The sequence below is a fragment of the Anopheles nili genome, chromosome 2 (assembly GCF_943737925.1).
Source record: "Anopheles nili chromosome 2, idAnoNiliSN_F5_01, whole genome shotgun sequence".
NCBI lineage: Eukaryota > Metazoa > Arthropoda > Insecta > Diptera > Culicidae > Anopheles > Anopheles nili.
The window spans coordinates 59,666,559-59,687,581 of NC_071291.1; the positions used below are offsets into that span (position 1 = coordinate 59,666,559).

The 21,023-nt window shown below is 41.1% G+C and overlaps 2 protein-coding genes across 2 annotated transcripts; one reads left to right on the top strand and one right to left on the bottom strand.

The window, feature by feature from the left end:
- The first annotated feature begins 1,160 nt into the window (after positions 1-1,160).
- Positions 1,161-3,636, top strand: LOC128721329 (signal recognition particle receptor subunit alpha homolog). The gene is made up of 2 exons (XM_053815072.1): positions 1,161-1,364; positions 1,436-3,636. The coding sequence occupies exons 1-2, from the start codon at positions 1,248-1,250 to the stop codon at positions 3,245-3,247; spliced, it is 1,929 nt and encodes a 642-aa protein (XP_053671047.1). The 5' UTR covers positions 1,161-1,247; the 3' UTR covers positions 3,248-3,636.
- Positions 3,637-5,342: 1,706 nt separating this feature from the next.
- On the bottom strand, positions 5,343-19,860 carry LOC128721326 (oxysterol-binding protein 1). The gene is made up of 11 exons (XM_053815069.1): positions 19,574-19,860; positions 16,645-16,734; positions 14,911-15,039; positions 13,709-13,897; positions 13,348-13,606; positions 12,776-12,935; positions 9,126-9,328; positions 8,789-9,036; positions 8,476-8,686; positions 6,316-6,959; positions 5,343-6,242 (listed from the first exon to the last, which is right to left on the bottom strand). Exons 1-11 carry the CDS (start codon positions 19,858-19,860, stop codon positions 6,032-6,034), a joined length of 2,631 nt encoding a protein of 876 aa, XP_053671044.1. The 3' UTR covers positions 5,343-6,031.
- Between the last annotated feature and the right edge of the window lie 1,163 nt (positions 19,861-21,023).

The window sequence follows — 21,023 nt, forward strand, 5'->3', positions numbered from 1 at the left end:
CTCTACTTTTCTGCCGAAAAAAGTTCGTTACAATCCCGTTAGCGAATAAACAACGAATTTGGGGCCACCATCCTGCTGGCGCCCTTTTCGCTTACATCCACTTTACACAGTCACAAAGCCCAAACGAAACACAACGGTGTCTTCATCTTGCAATTACCTTTTCCTGAGTAAAAAGTATCGCCGTGCTATTCCAACTTAGCGGGATCATCGGACACCCCAACCGGGGGTATAGATTTTTTGTTAGGTATTACTTCGTTTGCTGTACAAAATTTCGCTTTAGCTTCACTACACGTGCAACTCTTAACCGGGTTTCGGGCACCTTGCTTCTTCACAACGCGCTTTTCACTAAAGAAATTGAACTCGTAAGACGACGGGAATCGCTCTGGCGAATTCAGGATCATTCAACGCACGGAGAACATGCACCAAAACACCGTCCGTCTCGGGCGAACCTTTTCCTACACATAAACAAGATGGCCACCAAAGGAGCAACTAGCCTAAATTTCGTTCTGTCTCTTTTTTCTCTGTAGAACACCGCTCCAAACACACACTCCGGCCAATGAGCACTAGTGATGTGCATCACACTTTGTGTCTGCTTGTGCCGGATTATGTGCGCTCGGAGTTTTTGTCGTTCAAGTTTGAAATACAGTTCTTATTCCTCTGGAAATGTCCTAATATATGAGTTAATGATTAAAAAAACCAAGCATGCAGTTGATCGACATGAAATTCACCTGTTTTAAAACTCCATACGTACATCACAAGGATGTAGATGCGCTGGAGGGTCTTGTGTCTTTTAGTAAATCAAATAACGGATTCATATTATTACTACGCTTGTTAAATAAACCAAATGTATGTATGTAAGCCATAACAAATTCTAAAATATGGTGATCATTTTCCAATATCAAAGATATCCTCAATAGACACGGATTTTTTGTAACAGCTTTAATGAAGTGGCTTACCTAGCAGTGTAAATGCATTGCTTGCCGCCGACGTGTTTGACATAATGGGACAACGCAACAAAACAATGTTATCGCCAGCACAGCAAAACGGTTGCAAAATACGTATATCCTACAGTACGTTTTTCTAGTGTTTTTCGATCGAAAAAGCAAATAGTAGCATAAAGATATAGCAACCAATCGATAGCCAACCGTTAATCCTTGTTATTTTCGTTCTGTTGTTATTAACTAGTTTTACATTTTAGTTTGTCGTTTGTTATTAGTTTAGAATATCTCTGTAAAAACTGGTGAAGCATGTTAGACCTGTTTACAATCTTTACTAAGGGTGGTATCGTACTATGGTGCTTCCGTAGTACGAACCAGCTGTTTACTCCGTCAGTTAACGCGTTGATAAAGAGCGTAATTTTACAGGTAAGTTATTGCACGTGATATACGCAGCAGCCTGCTTCTATTCAAATTTGCTGCGAATAATACATTTCCAGGAGCGCTCCGGCGTGTACGATCACGATGGACTGTCGTTGCAGTACAAGTTGGATAACGAGTTCGAGCTCGTGTTCGTAGTAGCATTCCAGAAGATACTTCAGCTGTCGTACATAGACAAGTTCCTAAGCGACGTGCACCTGGAGTTTCGGGACAAATACAAGAATGATCTGAGAGTTGACAATCGCAACTATGGAGACTTTAACTTCAATGCCGACTATCAGCGCATCCTCGAGCGGGCCGAAAAATGGGGCCGCCAGCAGGCAACTATGCCGAAGCAAATGCGCAGCTACGAGGATTCGGCCAAGTCGAAAAAAACGGTTGCGTCTATGATAGAGCGAAAAGGGGAGGATAAACCCGCTGCGGGTGGAAAGAAGTCCGTCAAGATAGTGGAGAAAAAGAAGACGGATACGAAAGATAACGAGGGAGCGGATTCATCGTCACCTCGAGCTGGAATGGCTGGCAACGCGAACGTGCCCTCTGAACCAGCTGACGATCTGATTATGGAGAGTCGCAAGAAGCTAGCTGAGAAAATGTCGTCCAAGGGCAGCAAGCCCAAACCGGAGAAACAGAAATCTCCGAAATCACCCCAGCAGCAGAAGTCTGGTAAGCAGATGCGCGTCTGGGATCTAGGCGGCAACTCGAAAGACCTTCCGAATCTGGATCGTTCCAAGGATCGGCCCGAGGATATGCGAAGCGACTTCACGCCGAACGATCAAATTATCGGCAGCATGCGAGGCGGTATACAAGATCTGGATGTTGAGTCGGATAGCGAAGGCTTCTCCGATGAGAATGAAGATGAAAACGACTACGAGCCGCAGCAGGATGGCAAACAGCAGTCGGCCCGCAGTGGGGGCATGTTTTCAATGTTCAAGGGACTGGTTGGCTCGAAAAACCTCTCGCTGAGTGACATGCAACCGGCGCTCGATAAGCTGCGCGATCATCTGATCGCAAAGAATGTCGCTTCCGACATCTCTCAAAAGCTATGCGAATCGGTCGCTAGCAAACTGGAGGGAAAAGTGATCGGCACGTTCGACACGATTGCGACGACGGTGAAGAACACGCTCACGGAGGCACTGGTGCAGATTCTATCACCGAAGCGCCGGGTCGATATTTTGCGCGACTGCCTGGAAGCGAAACGCTCCGGCCGACCGTTCGTTATGAGTTTCTGTGGCGTGAACGGTGTTGGCAAGTCAACGAACCTGGCCAAAATATGCTTCTGGCTTATCGAGAACAACTTAAGCGTGTTGATCGCGGCTTGCGACACGTTCCGCGCCGGTGCGGTAGAACAGCTCCGCACACACATGCGCCATCTGAACGCGCTTCATCCTGCAGAAAAGCACGGCGGGCGCAACATGGTACAGCTGTACGAAAAGGGTTACGGTAAGGATGCGGCCGGCATTGCAATGGAAGCGATACGTCACGCCAACGAAAGCAAGATCGACGTGGTGCTAATCGATACGGCGGGTCGGATGCAGGATAACGAGCCGTTAATGCGCGCGCTCGCCAAGCTGATCAAGGTGAACGAACCGGACCTGGTGCTGTTCGTCGGGGAGGCACTGGTCGGAAATGAAGCCGTTGATCAGCTGGTCAAATTCAACCAAGCGCTTGCCGATTACTCATCCAGTGAACAACCACACATTATCGACGGAATCGTACTGACCAAGTTTGACACGATTGACGATAAGGTCGGTGCTGCCATATCCATGACGTACATCACCGGACAGCCGATCGTGTTCGTCGGAACTGGTCAAACGTACACTGACCTAAAGGCGCTTAATGCGAAGGCCGTTGTGCACGCTCTGATGAAATAAAACTCAAATAAACAGCTAGAAACGGCGGTCTGTCATGGCAAACCAATGCTATCCATCTTTCCAGTCCTTCCTGCGTGCTCAGCTAGTCAAATCCTCCTCACACAGGGCAAGAAGACATCGTCATATCGAACACCACACATCCACAGTTTACTAGTTTCAACGGCGTTACCAATGTTAGATGCAACAGCTAAAAATCATCCCAAATAGAAACACTTCTCCACGTCTTGATGGTCCACTTAACATACCGCTGGCAAAGGCCGGGAAGACGGGCAAAAACGAAATCGAGGGTTATGCATATTACCGTGAAAACAATATGCGTCCACATCGGGGTTAAGGGTATTCTGATATCAATCAAAATTAATTTTAAAACATCGGAAAAAATATACAAAAAAAATTCCTTATAGCAAATTATTTACCCCTTTTTTACGGGTAGACTGCTACAAGTATATGATGACAAAGGGACGTAGTTCTTGTCGATTTTTATCGCATTGTTTTATTACCTCAATTAATAGCTTCGTAAGCGTAACAATGGTTTCTTTTAATGTGTGTCTCCTGCACCTCTCCAGCTCCGTAGCAAAACGATGTGTCAGCGTTAAACGGGAACAATTTCAGTCGCGATGTTTTCTTGCAAATTATTGGCAAGCTGTATTATTCATTCCAGTTTTACTCAACTTGCAAGAGAGTTGTTGTTTTTGTTTTCGCTCGCTTATCTATCACTCCGATAGCTGTAGCCTTCCAATGTGCTGTGGATTAAAATTTTTCCATTTTGCCTTTCGTCCATAAACCGTATCATCTAATTTAATTTCCCTTGTTTTTATAAACCATAGAAATTTATCATGTTTGGTTTACGACACGCCTTCTCATGAGATGTGTGGTGTTTGCTTTGAAACAAGGTGTTACGAGTGCTGTCCTTAGCAGTGCGAACTACATATTAAATACAAAACTTGTTAGGCTATTTTTGTTTGTCTTATCGAGAGATTACTCTCCATAATTTTAACATTTAGTGTAGAGTCCTGCCCTCGTTTAGTATATTATAGTTCTCCGGACAAAACGTAATTAAAACAAAATTTTATAACAAAACGCCACTCAACAAAATATTTTAAAAAGAATGCAATTTTAGCAAGAAATAAATGTTATGAAACAATTTGATATGAAAAATATCCTTACTGAAAGGTTTTTCAAATTGAGTCTTATGTTATCAATCATTTACTAACATAAGCCTTCGTCTTATCAGTTTACAAATATCAAATACAGTGCAATATTCATGATTTAAACAGAATCAAAAAAGTATTGTAATACGTAAAATTATCACTTTTAATTGTCTTGAAATGTATAACGCAAGCCGATATATAAACAGCAATACAATGTGGCTAATGTTTCGAGAACTCGTAGTGTTAAGGCATGCAACAAAATTCATGGATAAACAAACAAGCTGTAAACCATATTTCGTTGTCTGAGAGTTGCTAAAACCTAGATCACCAATTACTCCATCGACTAGATTAAGAGTCTCCAAACATTTTGGCTAAGATTGAAAAATTACTTGTTTGAATTGCAATTAAAGCGTGTTTTTTTTAGCAATGATTTTCTGAGTGGCTTAGACACATGCACAGGAACTGGCTTTGTTTTGTATATAGGTTTCATTAGACGAAACAACTATACACGTTTAATATAACTAGATATTTTTCATTACTTATACATTTTTGTCGGCCAACGCCAGTCAGTTTGAAGACCCTTGGTCTAGAAGATGAAGAAATATCACGTATAACTTGAGTTTTCATTGCTAGTTAAGTATTTTTTTAAAGAACACAACTCAAACTTCAGAGTTCGGAACGGAATATAATACAATTGTCCATAAACAGTGGAAAAATGCATTATCACAAACACAACAGTACCAGTAGATAGATTGTTCTTACTATGACTAAATGAAAACAAAATATTACATAAAGACTGAATAATTTTAGAACAATTTCATTTTTTCCGATATATTCACCATTATTGTTGATAGCTTTTTAGTAACCACAATAGTTTTCGTTAAACGTATTAACCTAATGAAAATAAAAAACCAATTACGAATCGAAAGAAACGAGTGCCTGCTGTAAATTAAGGGTAAAATTAAAAAAAAAACAACATTAACACAAACATAGGAAACATAACAACTTTCTTAGTGTCCATCTGTCCTGATGAAACAGCAGTAGCTGCTTATATTTAGACTAATATTATTAACTCAATATTACTGATTCGTCGTTCTGTACAGGACTATTTGTTTGGTTGCTTATGAGAATCTTTATAGTTACAGAGCTGACGTTGCACTCCCATAATAACTTTTGCTATAACGTTGAATCCTGCAATACACTGCGCGGCATCGCCTTTACCTTGATTTGCAATTTTCTAGTCTGTTCCATAGTTACGGTATACAAAATGCTCACGTTAAGCGCAATGTAGCTGATACAATAGTAAAGGATGGGGCTTCTATGTACACGTTACCTCGGACGGTGAAACGTACGAATACTGGAACGCGAATAATTATTCGAAAGTGTTTGCAATCCTGTATTTGTTGATTTAACTTCCTACCTTATAGTTGGTTTGCCACAAAATTCTTCTTTTTTTTACTATCTTAAATCGACTTTAGGTCATTAGGAAACGCACATATGCTAATAGAATAGGAAACTAGAGGAATACACCTGTTCCTACCAGCGAACCCTACTAGAGAAGCAAAGCTCGGTGCCACAGCCGTGTGGGCTAAAAAACGTTAACGTTTTAACACATGTTTCATAATCGAGCCGCCTAGAAAATGGTTGGACATTTGGACCAGTCCTGTTTCGCTTTAGAGTCCCAGTAGGTTCCCTTGTACACGTGCACCAGGTTTTCGGTGCCCTCTTCTTTCTCCTTACCAAACCATATCGGTTCGTACGGTGGATAGGGACGTCCTTCGGCGGCAGCTGTTTCCGCTTCTGCTTCCCGCTGTCGACGACGAGCCCGTTGACCTTCTTCTAATCTGTAGGGGTAGAATTGTCACATTAGTGCCTGATACAATCTTTTAGGCAACAATTCGCTCGACTTATCCATACCGGAGCTTTTCTTGGTTACTCTCGTTCCATTTGCCATCTTCCATTAACCGTTGATCGGGCCGTAAACGTGAATCAGTTGGCGCCAAACTCGACTCCAGCTCGTTCAGTTGGCAGGCAAGCAGAGTGAAATTGTAGTACTTATCACTGTCTGTAGGTGGCAAACGCCGCGTCCAGGCTGTCTTGTAATTGCCCGTTTTGTACACTGGATTTTCCGTTGAACCACTCGTCGATGTGACGGGCGCTATTTCGATCTTGCTATCCCATGTTCCATTTATTACCCATTTCACTTGGTTGGAGTTGTCCATTACGACACCCTTCACTCGCCGTTGGGTGTCGCGCGTGAAATATGAGTATGGAAGATACTTTAAGTGACACTTTACACCCTTCGCGTTGCGCTCGCCGAAAATTTCCATATCACCGTGGTTGTCCACCCAGAGCTTCCCTACGATGATGTTATGCACTGTTGTCGTTACCTTGCGCCACGTGTATTTGTTACCGGTGGCAGGAAATTCGACGTGCGTGTAACCGAGCGGAACGATCTGAATGTACTTTCCACGGAACTTCGACGTCATCGAAAATTCTTGCCAGCAACGCCAACCCCGACCTTCGCAATACTGGGCGGCCATAGGTGGGTGATGGGAAACCTGGTGAAATGGCATTTATGTGATTCAATATTCTAGGATGCTAACATATTTTATTGTTTTTTTTTAATTATATTTATATTTTTTGCATCAGATTTTAAAGTTATTTTTATCTCTTCACAACATCTGGGAAATAAAATGGCCAGGGAATAGTGCTCTTAACATGTCGTGGTATTTCCAGAACATTGGTTCTAGTTAACGCGTCGGGGCATCCACAAAACTAATTGGGTGTCCTCGGACTGAGCCACCAGATTGACCACGTGATGTAAAACCGCCGAAGACAGTCGAGTCTGTCAAACGTCGCAAAATATACAGGAGTAAATATCGATTTCAATCACTACTTGCTTAGCTTAGCAAATCGTCACAGAATGGTCCATCCACGCACTAATTTACATGACGAAACAATGATAGATCCGTTCAACATGAACTCCCTCTTATGTTCAGGGATTAATAAGGCATTGAAGTACTGAGTCTATCACAGGATTGGGGCAATCCTCTCCAATCCTGTGATGGACTCAGTACTCCAATGCCATATTAATCTCCGAAGTCAACAAACAGCTAGAGCCTTCATTGGCAGATGATTACATGCTTCAATCAACTAGCAGTGATGACATCCAAAAAGCTATGCATCGGATAAAGAGTTCATCCATCTCATATACAAGAAAAGAGGTAGGATACAATATAGTAAGGGCAAAATATAGCCGTTTAAGTTTTGCATAGATTTCATAGAATCGTATGCCACGTGATGATGGCTGGAAAACACTTCCAGAAATCATCACGTGGCATACGATTCTATGAAATCTATGCAAAAATTAAACGGCTTTATTTTTGAGGATCTGCGCCAGGATGCACTAGCTTGTTTATTCTTAAACCTCGCGCTAGAGAAAACCATCCGAGATCTATATTCTGGCACATGCTGTCAATCGACAAGTCAATGCATATTCTGGAACAATCTGATGACATAGAAACCCGTTGGTTCAAGGCTTTCCTACATAGCATAAGCATACGAAAGGATTATATAGCCGACAAAAAACAACAGATAAATTATCAATAAAGCAAACACGAAAAGGATACAGGACACAGACCAAAAACCACATGGCCAGACGAGGCGTGTTAGCCCCGAAATGGAGCAAATAGTGATAGCGTTCATGCGTACGCCAAAAATACCTGAATTAGTGATTGACAGATAATGGCGCTCGAACACGAGCGGTTTGGGCTTTTCTAAGCACAGGTTTATGACGAAAAGCGGTTATAAAACATTATATAACAATCTGAACAATATCGACTAGGTTGACATCAGCTAGTACGAATCAAATACGATACATATCGAATATGACAAAGCATATCGTGTAGAAAAAATTAAATGCGCTACTAAACCATAATTAAACAATAAATACATTCGAAATCAACTAGTATCAATCAAAAGCGATACATTTCAAATACGACCGAGTCTATCGTGTAGAGAAGATTAAATACGGTACTAAACGATAATGTAAAAAATGATCCCAAAAATTGTTACCTGTTCATTTATACACCTCCAGCCGAGATCATCGGTGCGATCACATTCGTATGTTTCGCCTAGCAGAGGATTGAACGGTTTTCCTGTACGGTTGCTTGTGGTTGAGTAGCTGGATACGGTAAATGCTGTAACGTAGGCGAGTTGCTCGCAAGTATCCTTAGCTTGTGCTGCTTTGTCCAGAATTTCCGAATACTCGAAATCTTCCGTCAACCTGTATCAAATTTAACGAAAAGAAAAAAACACATCAATAAATAGAATTTGCTTCTGCAAGATGCACGTATCACGTGGTACATTCGTTGCCACTGATCCTTACCGTTGCAGCATGGATAATGGCTCGTTAAAGTTCACCGGCATAGGAATCTTTGAAAGATCCTTTCCGATACAATTCTTTATGATCGACCATAGATTGAGGGGATAGTTGGGCTTGTCGGGGACCCGTGTCCGCCGTTTACGGACCACTTTGGACTGGTTTGAAAGCGTTGGTGTCAGTGCTTGGCTACTATTTACAGATATCCTGTCCGTTACATCCATACTGTCAAGATTTTCGGCGACTACTAATACCTGCAATAAGATGAAACAATGAAAAGATTAGCAAACTTGTTGGAAATCATCGGAATTTCTATAATGCAATTAAACGTTAGACTGCTTACTTGCTGCGTTTCACTGTTGCCTTCTTCCCCTTCCGATGAGCTTCCAGTTGCGTCGTTTGAGTTGCGCCGATGGTTATGATGAGTAGTAACCGGTATGTTTAGAATGAACGAGCTGTCTTCTTGTAGTGCAACGGAACCACCTCCTTCCTCTTGTGCATCGTAAAATTCATTATCTTCGTCATCCGACGCAGATGTGGCAGCATCTGTAAAATGAATATCATATTATGCTATCAGTTAATTCGTAATTCTTTGTGAGCTTCAGTTCATTATTCTATGAAAATCTTTTTGAAGATTAAGGATGCTAATTTAATCTTTAAATTTTGTGGGTCAAATTCAATGCGGTGATGCTTACAGACTGTAGTATAGGAATCGCGATAACTCTTGCATCTACTGATCAATATGAAAATGTATTTCTTTTGTTGTGTATCAATAAACTCCATCCCTTCAAATAGCTCTCAGATAACTTTGAGGTTTAACTAAGGGAGCACAGGACACACGACTGGGACTAAATAACATCTCATTGCGTTAGCATGGAATGCTTCTACCAATAATATCTTTCCGAACTGGAAATAATGCTTATTAATCAGAATGGAGGTTTGGTTGTGGTTTCTTATTAAACCCAATATTCCTTTGTACAAGGACATCGTACAAAAGGCAAAAATGATAACAAATAGATTTTCTGAATAACCAATCAGCTGTTCAAAAAAGCTCTTTAACTACAATCAAACAAACGCATACTAATCCTAATCCTATGAGAACATAATACGATTATAATACGACTTTCACTTTCATGCGCATCCGTAGCTAATACTGTCGAAAACTATTCCTTTTACTGTAGTAACGCAATCTTCTCTATTAGATAGGCAACTGAAAACCCAATAATAACAGATTCAAATTTTTAAAAATTCTAGCGCATTAGAAGATTGTCGTAAAATATTATACAAAGCCTCTATTTCGCCACCAGTGCGTTCTCGTTGCTTCTTCATTTCCTCATTCTTTATTTTCAAATTTTGCCAGCTCAACGCAAAAGGCAAACACAGTGGCATCTGCTTCGAAAAACGAGAAGAACAAAAAAATAACATCCGTCAGCAGTTCGCAGATAAACGCTGCAGACTTGCGTCAACCGTGAACTCGGTGTTATAAACGACCGTGCGAATGGTATTTCATACACATCCGCCATTCAGGGACACACTGTTCGATACCACGTTACCGAGCACGACAGTAAAACTCACTGTACAAGGTTACCATCTGGTTGGTCTACGGACAACGTAGGTTGCATCCCATATACTTCCAGCACACTGTAGGTGTACGCGAGAGAGAAAAAAAAGTGCCACATATCAACACCACACGCTGAGGGTGGGTTACAGAAATGTAATGTAACACCTTCAATTGTTTTTAAGAGCACTTCACATCGTACGGGTTTTGACCACGGGTTGAAGCGGATCAATGCACTCTCCATTCCATCATGTCACAATCAGCTGATTTATTTTACGAAGCAACTGATAACACGCCCGGAATGACGGATGCAAACAGGTGCAAGATGATGGTGAGCAATAGAAACGTACCGAAACAAAAAAAGCCACTACCCGAATGAGTGGACCATTATCTCACCAGAAGCTACGTCATGAATCGCGCGATGATGCGATACTGCAATTTTATTTTTGACAACACAGCTACTAACCCGAACCAAAGCCCAGACCTCGCGGCGTTTCACGGTACCAATGACACTTCCCGCTTCTGACGACCGTTCACTGGCCTTTTTCGCGCTCGCACACACACACACACTAACACAATTTTCCGTTCACTCCGAGATCCCCCCTTTATTTCCGTTCACGCGATTGTACAGGTTGCAGCTGTGTAAAGGAAAACTAGGCGGTGCTCTCTCGGCTAAATCGGCGCGATAATTTTTTACTCAATCAAGCACCGGGAAGCAACAGATCCCTTATTGAACACACGGAGGCACGCAAAACGCAGATACGATGCCGGGGAGTGAAGGCATGCAAACACCGGGATGTAAGGCACAATAGGGTAATAGGGCGAGGATAAAGGAACTGTGGAACACACGCGGGCGCGGCCGCCCCTCTTATCAAACACCACACGTTATTCTTGCCGTCACAACGCAAGGCAACCAGCGGAATGGGCTAATAAGTAACGAATGGTTGCGAATTGACCAGCATACGAGCGGTTTCTGCTGCAATACCACCACACTCGCACAGTACAGTGATGGGCGTACGAATATGTGCAGCAAGGATACAACCTGATCAGTTGGCTCTTATAACCGACAATCGAGCAGCTGTATTATGCTGTAATATGGCAAACCTGTATAATTATGCTGCAAATATGGCACTAAAATAGCGGTCAAAAGAAAATTTTAAATTTTTACATCCTGAATCAATGTATGGAATTAGAAAAGGATAAAATAACGGTGCGGTAAAAAAAACAACATGAATAATACCACCAGGCAGTATTATGAAAATCGCCTGTGCAAGATATAATCTCACATCTGCATTCTCTTTATGCACTCAAGGGAAGCAAAAGCAGCCCGGGTTTCAAACGACAATTCGGTGAAATTTTAATTTTCATCTACCAATATTTAATAATGCTTTTATACCTCAACTAACGTCACTCCTCACAATAAAAAAATGTAAGATTGTTCTTCTCATGGGTAGGTTGATCGTTTTCCTACTTCAATTCAGCAGCAAACTTTTGACCGGACGTTACGTGATTAATTACCAATTGTGCTGCCTTTATGAAACAGAAAATTCGTGTGATGATAGTGCGGTGCACGATCGGCTAATCACAACTCATTATCCAGCGAATGACGCATCATAATCACCAAGGGTTGAACAATGATTAAACCTTGGCCAAGGCAAGTGCATATGTACTCGGATCAGCGTACGCGTGCAACTCTCCTGTGCCGTGTTTGTACCGCGTTAAATGCAAAGCATCGGTGGCGGCGCTCTGTCGCTAACCCAGCTACCAAGCGAATCAAAGGAAGCGTGTGTTCTAGTTCTAACAAAACGCGGTAGTGTGGGTCATACTATTTAACTACGTTTTTTGGCTCCCCTTCTATTTTGCCGGTGGCCTTCGCCGTAATACAAAGCAAAGGCTTTATTCAATGCCAATGACAGTAGCAAGAAAGAAATTGCATACGTTGGGAGCTCTCATGAAATTCACTCGTTTAGCTCCCGCTCGAGTAAACTATTGCAAAATATTCTCACGCGCCTTGCCGAAAATATTCTGCCTAGTCTTCATTCTTCGTATGTATACCCCGTCCGAGAACCATATTTACGGCGAATCAAAACATCCCTCGCATGGCAAAGCGTATATATCACAGTTAATTGATGATAATTCAATTTGCCATCCAAAAATGGAGAAGGTCAACAAACACTGACGGGAAGGGTCATTTGACATAACAAAAATCCCACCACAGTTGCCTTTTCAATTTTCCTGTTTTTCAGCAGCCAGCCTGCAATGCCTTCACAGGCTACACTAACTTCCTTATTGTTTGGCCAGTATACAACAATCGACAAATAGCAGATAAGCGATGTTGCAACACGTGTGCTAATGAATGGGGGTGTCGTATTTGCAAAACGCTTTTGCTCATACGTCTATTAATGATTTAAAGTTGTTCGTTGCACTATACTCACTCGGTCTGTGGCGAGTGGCTGCCTGTTCCAGGTGCGAGTGTTGTCTCGCTAGCTGTTCGACCATTTCCTCGAGATGCAGTTTTTGTTCACGCTCGTGTTGCAGCATTTTCGACCATTTGTGGCCTTGCGTTTGTGACGTTTGCAAGTAGTCTGAGCAGGCCTGGAAAAATAATGAATTCATATTAGCTTCAGTATTACATATAAAATTTCAATAAAATAAGCCATTGAAACTCTGTTTAAATGATTTTTTTTCTTTGTTTTCAGAATTTTTGTGTATGTTAGTTTGATAACGCACGCATGTTTTTCTGCTGAGTGCAAGTTATCGCACTGCCCAGTAATGCAGATAAACGACACTGATGACTCATGCTCGTTCTTCTATGCATAAAGCACGCAACAAAAGAAAAGAAAACTGCCTTAAAGCGGCGTTAAATAAATAAAAATCTAACTCAAATTGCGCTCAAATCAATACGCGTAGTTTCATACATGTTAAGGAGGGGTTTTTCCCAACTCTTTCACCCAAAAAAGACCACCATTTTCCAAACACGCTTCCGGTTCGCTCAGCGAATACTTACGTTCATCATGGCGTTGGACGAAATTCTGAAGAGAGTCGCACGTTCGCTGACAATTTTCGTCTTGTTGACTAAATCGTCTCCCGTTTCCAGCTCGGAGAGGGCCCGCTGCAGGGCCGCCCCGTGCTTGGTGATAAGGTCATAGCATGTTTTCAAATTTTCTAACCTAACCGTCAGCTCCCGCACGACCAAGTTCAGTTCCTCGCTCGGTATCGTGTTGGCAGTATTGTCCTCTTCCTCCTCGTCGCTTTCCATCGCGCGGCTGCAGGAACAGGCGGGGGAGTGGGGGGGGGAGAGAAAATGGAGAAAAGCACATTAATATCCGCTGCGAGGAAAGGAAAGATTCTGAGGGTTCATCGCTTACATCGCTTTTGCTTTTGCCAGTTCCAGCGCCGTCACCCAGGATTGCCGCTCGACCTCGTTGGCGGCCTTGATGTGGAATGTCTGCGTGCCGCCGTTCGATATGACGAAGGTGCAGGAATCGACCGTGTGGATGAGGGCACCATGCAGCGAGATCGTGCCGCGGCATGTGTGCGCCATTTCGGCCTGGTTTCTGTTGAAAGAGCGCAAAGATAGAATCGAACGAAAAAATCAAGACACACAATTTCGGAGCGTATTCGCAACCACGCATAGAGTAGGGCAAGCATAGGAAAAAGGTAAGTAAACCGAATGGGCGGGTGTGGGTGAGAGATGAAAGTAAGAAGAGGAAGAAAAGCTGACATCCGATGCGACTCATGTCATCCAATGTTTCGATAGCACACAGCTGTTTCATTGGCACCGAAGAAAAGGATTTTTTCTACCCACTTTGTTCCTGATTCGCTTTGCAGACTAAGCCACTCCCGGGCAAAGGACACGTGGTGTAGAAGCAATCCATTGCTTCTGTGTGTTATCGAATGTTGAACGAGGAATCTGAATGGGTACTGAAGTTCAACAAGATCGTAATGAACGGAAAAAGAAAAACAAAAACAAACTAAAACAAGCATGAAACAGAAAAGCGAACTGGAGCGAAAGGATATCGTCGTGTGGATCAATTGATATCTAACAACAATGGCATGTTTAGTGGAAGGAGGATGTTAGGATAAATGAAGGAACCGTAATATACAAACAAACAGAGCCCCATCACCATGAGATTGAATGGACAACGTTTCGATGTAATCTTGAACTGCAATTGCAAGTTTGCATACTGTTGATGATATACTCTACACATGACACTGTTTGATATTTTAACAACCTGCCAATGGGGATTAATGTCCGTACATGTTAACACTCATAATCCCGAGACCGGATGTGTGACAGGATTAGATGGTTGCTTTTTTTTATATAAATATATGTATATCAAGCAATGTTAGAGAAGCCGATTCAGAACTTTATTACAATCATAGGGGTACTTGAGATTAAACATGAGAGCCTTTCCACCGTCACCAGACACACAAATTTGGAGGATATTTGTTCAAACACACTGCTGACCATTACCGAAAGGGTCAATTGCACTTAATCGCAGCTACTACTACCGCTACTACCGACTAATACACGCTACACACGAGCGACAGTGTTTAGTTTAATTACTTTTTCAGCTTTTTGCTATGCTTCTTCATCGGCACATTGCTATTGCTATTCGAGTCTGGCAGGGAAGAGAGTACCAATCTAGTTGGAGAACGTGGGGCTCTTAAGCATTGCATCATGGTTCCTTTGCTCCTGCGGGGAAATATTATGGGGTTGGGAGTCAGTGGCAATGGCAGTAAACTAATATCTATGAATGTGGGGGAGAAGGGAGTTCAGGTTACCGATTTGAACATCGGATATGGAAAATGCATCTATATAAGCAAATAAGGTAACAAACCATCAAAATGACAAAAAAAAATGACTGATAAGCTTGACAAAAATTATTCCGAAAATCAAACAACTTAAATTGAAGGATTTTTGTTGTTGTTCTAACTATAATCGAATAAAAGATTTTTTTTAATTGAAATAAGATATAGAAGAATGATACTGAAATAAGAAAATAATAAAAAGAGAACATAAAAAAGAGTAAAATTTAAAACAAACAAAATTTGATCAAAAAAACAAAAGAGTAATTATGTATATTTCATTCCATAATATGCGTCTCCATCTACCTGAACAAACCGTAAAATCATGCGTCCCAAAAACAGAAATGCAAAAAAAAAACATTTTTTAATAAAACCACATGCATATGCTCCATACGCATTTATGGAACAATTTATTTTAAAAAATTCATACGAAATCAAACCCTGTCGATCGTATCGTTGGGTGAAATTAGTTTGCTACAAATTTGTAGATTTGTTATTAACAATACTACTGATACAGTACATCATTTTGCATAAAATGCAGCAATGCATTGTACGACTAAACTTATTAATTTTATTTTAAGCGTTAGTAATGATTCTATGAATTACTAATAAGCACTATTATTTGTTGTAATATGAAATCATGCAGCATCATTTGTAAAGACTACATAGAATTGTGTTATACCAACATGTGAATATTTAGTTAAGCAACAAATATGATGTAATAACAGGATTATAAACAAAAACCTAGTACACGCTTGTAGTAAGGCAATAATGTGGAGAAAGAAAAACCTTCAAACTGAAAATGATCAGGCTTCAAAACGAGCCAGCAGCAGTCATATTTTGAATCAATAAACAAGGATAAAAATTGTATGATCAACTAATAATTCCAATGCACGTAAATGCAAAAAGTTACAAGAACGAGTGTGAAGTAAAGTGTTGCTGAATGCAAACCTATTTGTAATTGTTAGCCGAATCTAGTGATTAAACAAAAGGGTTTAAATACATGAACGAAAAATATCACATAGAGCAGAAAAAAATGTGATAATTCTTTGCAGAATCAGTTAAGTTTAGCATTGAACAGTTGATCATTTATTTTCAACATTAATGCAACTTTCGAAAGGACATGCTTTTCAAAAAAATAAAAGCCAAATAACGTACCGTTTCGAAGAGGTATGATAGAAACGCATATTTGAAACTTTCATCTACGAGTTGGACAATGTTTGCAAAACAAAATTACAGCTATATCAAGATACTAAACGATAAACAGCGTAGAGATAGAGCACATAGGAAAAAAAGATATCATGAATAGAACAACAAAAACTAACGACAATCAATAAAAAAAGAAAAAGAAGGAAAAAATCAATGAATCAAATGCTTGTATTAACGGAAATGATTTTAAGCCTATTAAGACACGTTTTCCGAAATCGGATATAGGAAGGTATTTGTGGAGATTTGCATTCCACGCGATTGTTTCCATTGGGGCTCTACTCACTCGGGTCGGGGGCCTTTCCTACGGCGTCTTATAGATAATTTGCCCGCGGCACTCCTGCCCCCAGCATACGCTCCGGCTCCGTGTTCAGCCCTGTTTAATAGCAAACCCCAGAGTCAGATCAGATGTGGTAGGGTCTTTCAGATTGATATTTGTTTTGAAATTGAATCATGAACGAAACAGAAGCTATCTGCCGCATTTGCCGATTGCATCGGAGTTTTATCGCAACTGTACGACGTGAATAATACAACTAGTCATGTATGTAATTTATTTTACCATTTTTTTTATATCACAAACCAAAAACAGAGCAATAAAAATAACATACTGAACAAACATTAACAAAATTAAATTAAATCATACAATAAATAGGAGCTTAGTAAGAATGCATCATGCTGGGTAAGAAAATTGAAAATTAATTACATAAAAATAATGTGATTAAAGATGAGTTATGAAATGTGTGTTTGCAAAAGAGAAGCAAGTAAAATTATTTATTACCAAGCAAAAGCAATCTTGAAATACAATTACATGTACTGATGAATAGGGCTTTTTGAGTTCTATTTAAAATAGTAACAGGGAACGACACAATGATACAACCACTTTTCATCATGGGCTTACTTGGGTAAAATGTACAAAACATGCTAAATTTATCGCAAAATGGTAATGCCCTGTTATGCATATACAAAAAATTTATCGAGCGCGTAAGGTATCGAGTATCTACCTTAAGTAAAAAAAAAATGAATTAATTTTACGTTATTTATGAGATATTCACATGGTTGGGGAGGGTATTTTATATTTGAGTACAGCATTAGAGTATATTAGAGTATTTTATAGGTTGTAAAAAATAATGTTGAAACATAAATACGGTGCCGGAAATGTGGGGAATATATCTACAAATGTTTCCATTCTGATGTGATTTAGAAAACACTCAGATAAAATTATTCAAACAAACCAAAAATGTTGATTAGACAAAAAAGAAAAGAATCACAAATAAATTAATATTAAATCGGTGAATTTTTTCATATTTTTTGTTTGGGATCTCCCAAATCTTCGAATCCAATTATAGATAGCATTAAAAATCTGGATACTAAATAAATAATTTATATGTGCTATTATTTTCCTTTTTGTTGATATGTTAAGTAGGAATTTTTATATATATATATTTCTAAAGAACTCGAGCGCTCTAAGCTGGCCTAATTAAAAGACTATTAACGACACCTACGCTTTCGTTCGTTCCTGATCTTCAAGCGAACAATCATTTCAATGGCAGGGATCTCAAAGTCCAACTCAACATTACGAGATTTGAAATATTGATAACGTTTCCCGGAACGGATAGGACTATTTATGTTCAGTAACCGGTACTTCTCTGTTTCGTAACTATATCTCTTCACCGTAAGACGATGGATTTTCCTGTGACCGATAAGACTGATTTCGTTGCAGCACTCTTTTCATATCCTTAAACCATTTGTGAATCTTTTTTTCTTTTTTTCCAACCAGTACATTTGATTGCCAGTGTCATTTCTTGCCGTGCAAGCAATTTAGTGTACTTTTCGAAGCCAGCGAACCCGTCTTATTATGCAAGCTGGACACGTTTCTTCATGACGTAACAAAATGATTTTGTTTTCCTTTTTGTACGACGAAATGCAGTGAGTCCATGTGCAGGTACTTGGGAACGCTTATCAAAACGAACAACATCCTTTCGCTGATGCAGTGTTGTTTGTGTTCATGGACGTTGTTAAGAATGACGGTAGCGTTTAACCGTTGCAGGTCAAAAATAGACGTTATTTACGTGGCTCGGGAAATGGGATTTCAAAACGTCCGATGTCACAATTGGCTTGAGCGATCAGGCAGTTTTCTTCCAGCCTTTGCTGCCCCTGTTTCGCCGCAAGACTTAGTGTGCTTGCAATAGATAAACAATCCCCATACACCGATGTCTAATCACAGTCCCCACCGCGGCGCCAAAAAGCCCTTCGTCGGTACGTTTTACCATAGCAAGAGCAGTAGGCGAAATCTGGCGCGTACACAAACACCAGGCCGCGTCGGTAAGACTCTCAAACACTCAAAGGTACACCGCCGTGTTGCATCACAGCTTCAAAAGGGGTTTGATGCAAAAATTTGAACTTGAGTCCGCCGAAAATAGTCCCCAGTATGCCATGACATGCACGCTACTACTGCCTACAGCTGTCATTTTAGGGAATGTGTTGCAAAATTCAACTGCTTTAACATTAAACAGGTGCGCTATAAAACAGCTCGATGGCGATTTTATTTCGTGGCGAAATCAAGATGATAGCTCAAAGCAATAATTAGGCGGTGGGCGGTGAATACTTATATGCATTAAGTTGGTGCGAATGATTGATGCTAAAGTATACAATAAAACGTTATCGAAACCGCTTCAACTGTGTAAAGTGGGGAGAGAGACAGAGAGTGAAAACCATTTGGAAGGAAATAGAAGGGTGGGAAGTCAATATTGCGGGATGGATATTCAAAGAAACCAACTAGAAATAATCAAATCGCGTTTGAATTTAAACATAATCATTCGATTAACACTCATAGATGGAATAAGAAAGGGGGGCGTTTAGTTTCTTGTTAGATAAATTCCGAACATGGAATCGAAAACGCAATTTAAGCCAGCATCATCCGGCCATTTCGGGGGGCTTGACTATGTTAAATCATCTGTTTTTGACAATAAAGGAAAACAAGTTTTGCAAAACATTAAAACCACTAAAACAGCATCAAACCTAGGCAAAAGGTTCATGAGGGGTTGAAATGAAGAAAAGAGGTGGCAAAAAGGAGCAAAAAAATAGAGCTAGAAAGCTGGGGAACGAGAAAAAGAAACAGGTGAGGAACCGAAGATCAAATTTGGGCTTTCTTTGGTATGGAAATATTGACGGATTATGGAAATTGGAAACAGCACGTTTATGATGCAATCCCCTACCTGTAATAGGACAGCACGCCTTTCGACAGCACGAACCAACGCTTCTGGTATCCCTTCAGGTAGTTGGTCCATTTCAGCAGCCACCCCTTCATATCCGGTTCCGCCTGTGAAGCGGCCGCCACGTTGGACCCATTCGGGTTGCTGGCGCTGGCAGCCGCAGCGCCGGAGGCCACCGTTGCTGGATTGACACAAACGATTCCACCCGCCGAGGCGCCACTGGTGCTGATCGCGGTTGGAGTCGTAGCACCGGAAGGCTTCCCTATGCCTTGCATCGTCGTTTCGGACATTTCTTTCGCGCTTGCCGTTTGCCCTTCCGATTTGCCCAACGATGCCCTGTTGTGGCCCGCTGGAAACTGCACTTGCCTGGCTGCGGGTGGCGATGGAGGTTTTTTGTTTTTGTCACGCGAGAGATCTAGAGCGCTCCCGGTCGAGTACGGAATGCGGGACACGTTGATGACGTCGAGCTCTATCTCTCTGTCTCCATTCGGCGCGACCGAATATCACGGAATAGCCCGCTGATGACCACGGGGGTAACGACAGTGGCAACCACTGCGCGAAGGACGTCTTCTTGATTGTCTTCGAGCGCACACGGAGGGCTTTGTTTTTGTTACCATTCACAAACACATCGACAACGGTAAGCGTAAAAGCAGGAACTGAGTGTGTGGGTTTTGTGTGCTACGTTGGCTGGGCGAGCTGATATTATTGATTACGAGTCAAACCGCTGCACGAATGCTACGAAATTCACCAACACGCGGGGATGGATATACGCACTTGCCAGACGACGGGTCATATGCACCGATTCGAGTCGAATATGCCATCCGAAGACAAACACATAGCCCTTGCCCAGGGGAAGACACTCTGGCGATGCTGATTCCACCTAAGCATGCGGGGCGTGTAAAATGTGGAACTAATCACTGTGCTATTTCCGAATAACTTGCTCTCCACGCTATAAACAGCGTCCGATCGCGGAAATAAATAATGCGAAAACAATTTGCCAGGCTCTCTCGGACACGACCAGCCACGTCCACCAATTTTCGCCAAATCTAGCCTTGTTCAAGAACCAGGTCGGTTAAACAGTTTTCAGGAGCAGCCCATTTGACAGAGCCGCATGAAATGTTTCATTTGTCAACATTTTGCCAGTTTCAAAGAGATCGTTTATGCTATGATGAAATATTTCAATGAAAAAGTTGGTTCAATGAAAAAATTGTTTTGAAATCATCTGGTTTTCTTCATTTTAATGAGAGCGATAGTAACTCTAATAAATTTTTACTGGACTATTTTGGTGGATTACAATAATGATCCTCAGAATTTTCAGCGTTGTAACTTTATACTAACTGCAATAACTACAACAAATAGGTTTTATGTTAAACTGGTACGATTGCCGGAAATTTGAGACTTAGTGCTCTAAACATAAGGAAAAGTGTGAAAAAAATCATTCCCAAAAAAGGGC